This window comes from Xiphias gladius, chromosome 18, assembly GCF_016859285.1.
Source record: "Xiphias gladius isolate SHS-SW01 ecotype Sanya breed wild chromosome 18, ASM1685928v1, whole genome shotgun sequence".
Lineage (NCBI taxonomy): Eukaryota > Metazoa > Chordata > Actinopteri > Istiophoriformes > Xiphiidae > Xiphias > Xiphias gladius.
The window spans coordinates 17,545,415-17,547,705 of NC_053417.1; the positions used below are offsets into that span (position 1 = coordinate 17,545,415).

Below are 2,291 nucleotides of genomic sequence, written 5' to 3' on the forward strand. Positions count from 1 at the left end.
GATCTTGCCTTAGCTCAGTTGAGATGATATAATACTGTAATCGATAACCGTTATTTACATGCAAATTTTAAAAATATATTATCATGGATACTTACTCATCTGGGTGTTATATTTTTTTTGAGTCAAGGAATTATGCACTTGGTGAAATGGGTTGAAATTCTAATCTAGCAGTTTTAAGGGCCATGGACATGTCCCAAATATTTTGTAGTTGAAAAAGGGCTGTGCGTGTCAAATTTTGCCTCCTATTTTTGCCTCTGTTCCTTTAACTCTAATGACACTTCACGTCTAAAATGTAAAAATAGCATGCAAAGGCACAAGCTGAAGTTACAACGACTCCTATCCAACACTCCCCACTCTGTCCCAGTCCGAGAAGTCCTCTGATACGGCTTTTGTTGTGAAAATCCGCACCGGATGTCTGGTTTTTGACTCCGGCCCGTGACACTGCTGGTGGTGGGCTTGGGGGGGAAGGGCCTGCTCTGGCTGGATCTGAGCGCAGACAAACTTGCGTAGTCTTGCCACGGCTCTCGCTGTCTGCCTGTCTCTCTCTATGGACGGCCGGAGGGGGAGAAGGGGAAACTGGGATTGTCGTCGTCGGGACCGCGGCGCCCTGGCGATGATTTGATCACGGAAAACCGGGGTGCGGGGGGAAAAAGGAGAGGGAGAAAGACGACGGGAGCGCGAGAGGAGAGAGAGGAGCAGCAGCCTCGGCCGTTGGAGATGTACGGTCGGCCCGAGATTGCGGCGGTAGGTACGGCACAGCAGCCCCTGCGACGTGTTGTTTTCCAGTTGATTTTTCTCCGCACGGTAAGGCGAAAAGAGAGGGGGGGAGAACGGGGCAGAATAGATACTTATACCTGGGCTCTTTTCAAGGCTGAAAACAACCACTATTCTTCCCTTTGGCCCAGCGAAAGGCTAGCACACACCGGCCCCGTTTCCACGCTGTGAAAATAGCCAGACGTTTCTTGTTACACTGTTATCCCACTCTGCTGCCGTTCGCCAGCAGTTGTATTCCCGATAACGTGTTGTCTCATGTATCCAAAATGAAACTTTGTTTTTCATCTGCAGCAGGTTACAGGCCTGATGGTTGTTTAAAAAAAAAAAAAAAAAAAAAAGCAGTCGAAATCAAAGTAAACCTCCCCTCTGCTTCAGAAAAGGTGAAATCATGTTGACGAGAAAGTCATCTTGTGCGATTAGCTTAATCAACACGTTTTCTCCTTGACAGACGTTTTTAGGTTGCATCTGTAAATTTATATACATCGGTGTTAATGATAAATCAGAGTACTGTTACTGTATGAACTTGACAGGCTTCCATTTGTACACAGTACTCAGAGTAACCTTACCCATGTAGAAGAATCAATAAGACCATATATGTTATGAAATACCAACACCCAACGTTCCCGTTTTTACACGATTGTGGCCACTTTTCTATAGATGTAACATAACATATCTACGTTTTATGATATGTATTTGCTCCTTTAGCACCACATTTTTTCTGTACATGAACTTATTCTGTAGATTTTTTTTTCACATATACCATCATGTACAAAACATGAGATAAGTTCATATTTATATATATAAAAAAAACAAAACCTTGCATGTTCATATACAAATCTTACAAATTGTACATTTTAAAACATAAGGTTTTAATGGTTGTTGTTCACAGCATAATTGTATATCCTGTGGCAGCATTGCCTGTGATATCTTACTCCTGTTTCATTATTTTTGTCATAAATGCGTCTTTGAGATACAGTATCCTGAAAACTAACAAGTTATTTTCCTTAATTGTAATTTTGTAACTGGACATATTTCAAGCTTTTCAAAAAATACTCACACTACAAATTCACATTTCACATATATGTAGAAATGTAGGTGGGAGTTGTATCATGGATTTCCCCCTCTCTTCTCCTGCTGTAGGTATCCCTGTCTAGGCCTGGACTGAGCAGATTGTTCTGAGAGGAAACGGATAACAAACAGGGGAAGTGAACATGGCAGGGACCTCGGGCTTCTTTTCCAACGGGCCTGTTCCGTGGATGGACAACGATGCGGAGATGAATAACCTGTACCGAGACCTGGAGCTGGGGACAGTACTGACACTGTTTTATTCAAAGAAGTCCCAGCGGCCAGAGAGAAGGACATTTCAAGTCAAGCTGGAGACCAGGACTATTATCTGGACTCGGGGCACGGACAAAATAGAGGGAGAGAGTGAGTAGCGTGCGGGCACAAACACAAAACATACACAAAAACAGATAGTGATGCTCCTGATTACTGGTTTGTAAAATGATGGTATTCAT

The 2,291-nt window shown here is 43.1% G+C and overlaps 1 protein-coding gene across 2 annotated transcripts in view; it reads left to right on the forward strand.

Annotated features, from left to right (window-relative positions):
• The first annotated feature begins 502 nt into the window (after positions 1-502).
• Positions 503-2,291, forward strand: part of plcg1 (phospholipase C, gamma 1) — a 27,931-nt gene continuing 26,142 nt past the window's right edge. Inside the window, exons 1-2 of one of the 2 annotated variants that reach the window (XM_040152589.1) lie at positions 503-748; positions 1,915-2,202. In XM_040152589.1, the coding sequence (XP_040008523.1) occupies positions 1,986-2,202 (217 nt within the window). In that variant the 5' untranslated portion in view covers positions 503-748; positions 1,915-1,985. The remainder of the gene's footprint in view (positions 749-1,914; positions 2,203-2,291) is intronic. The other variant, XM_040152588.1, reaches the window with a different exon arrangement.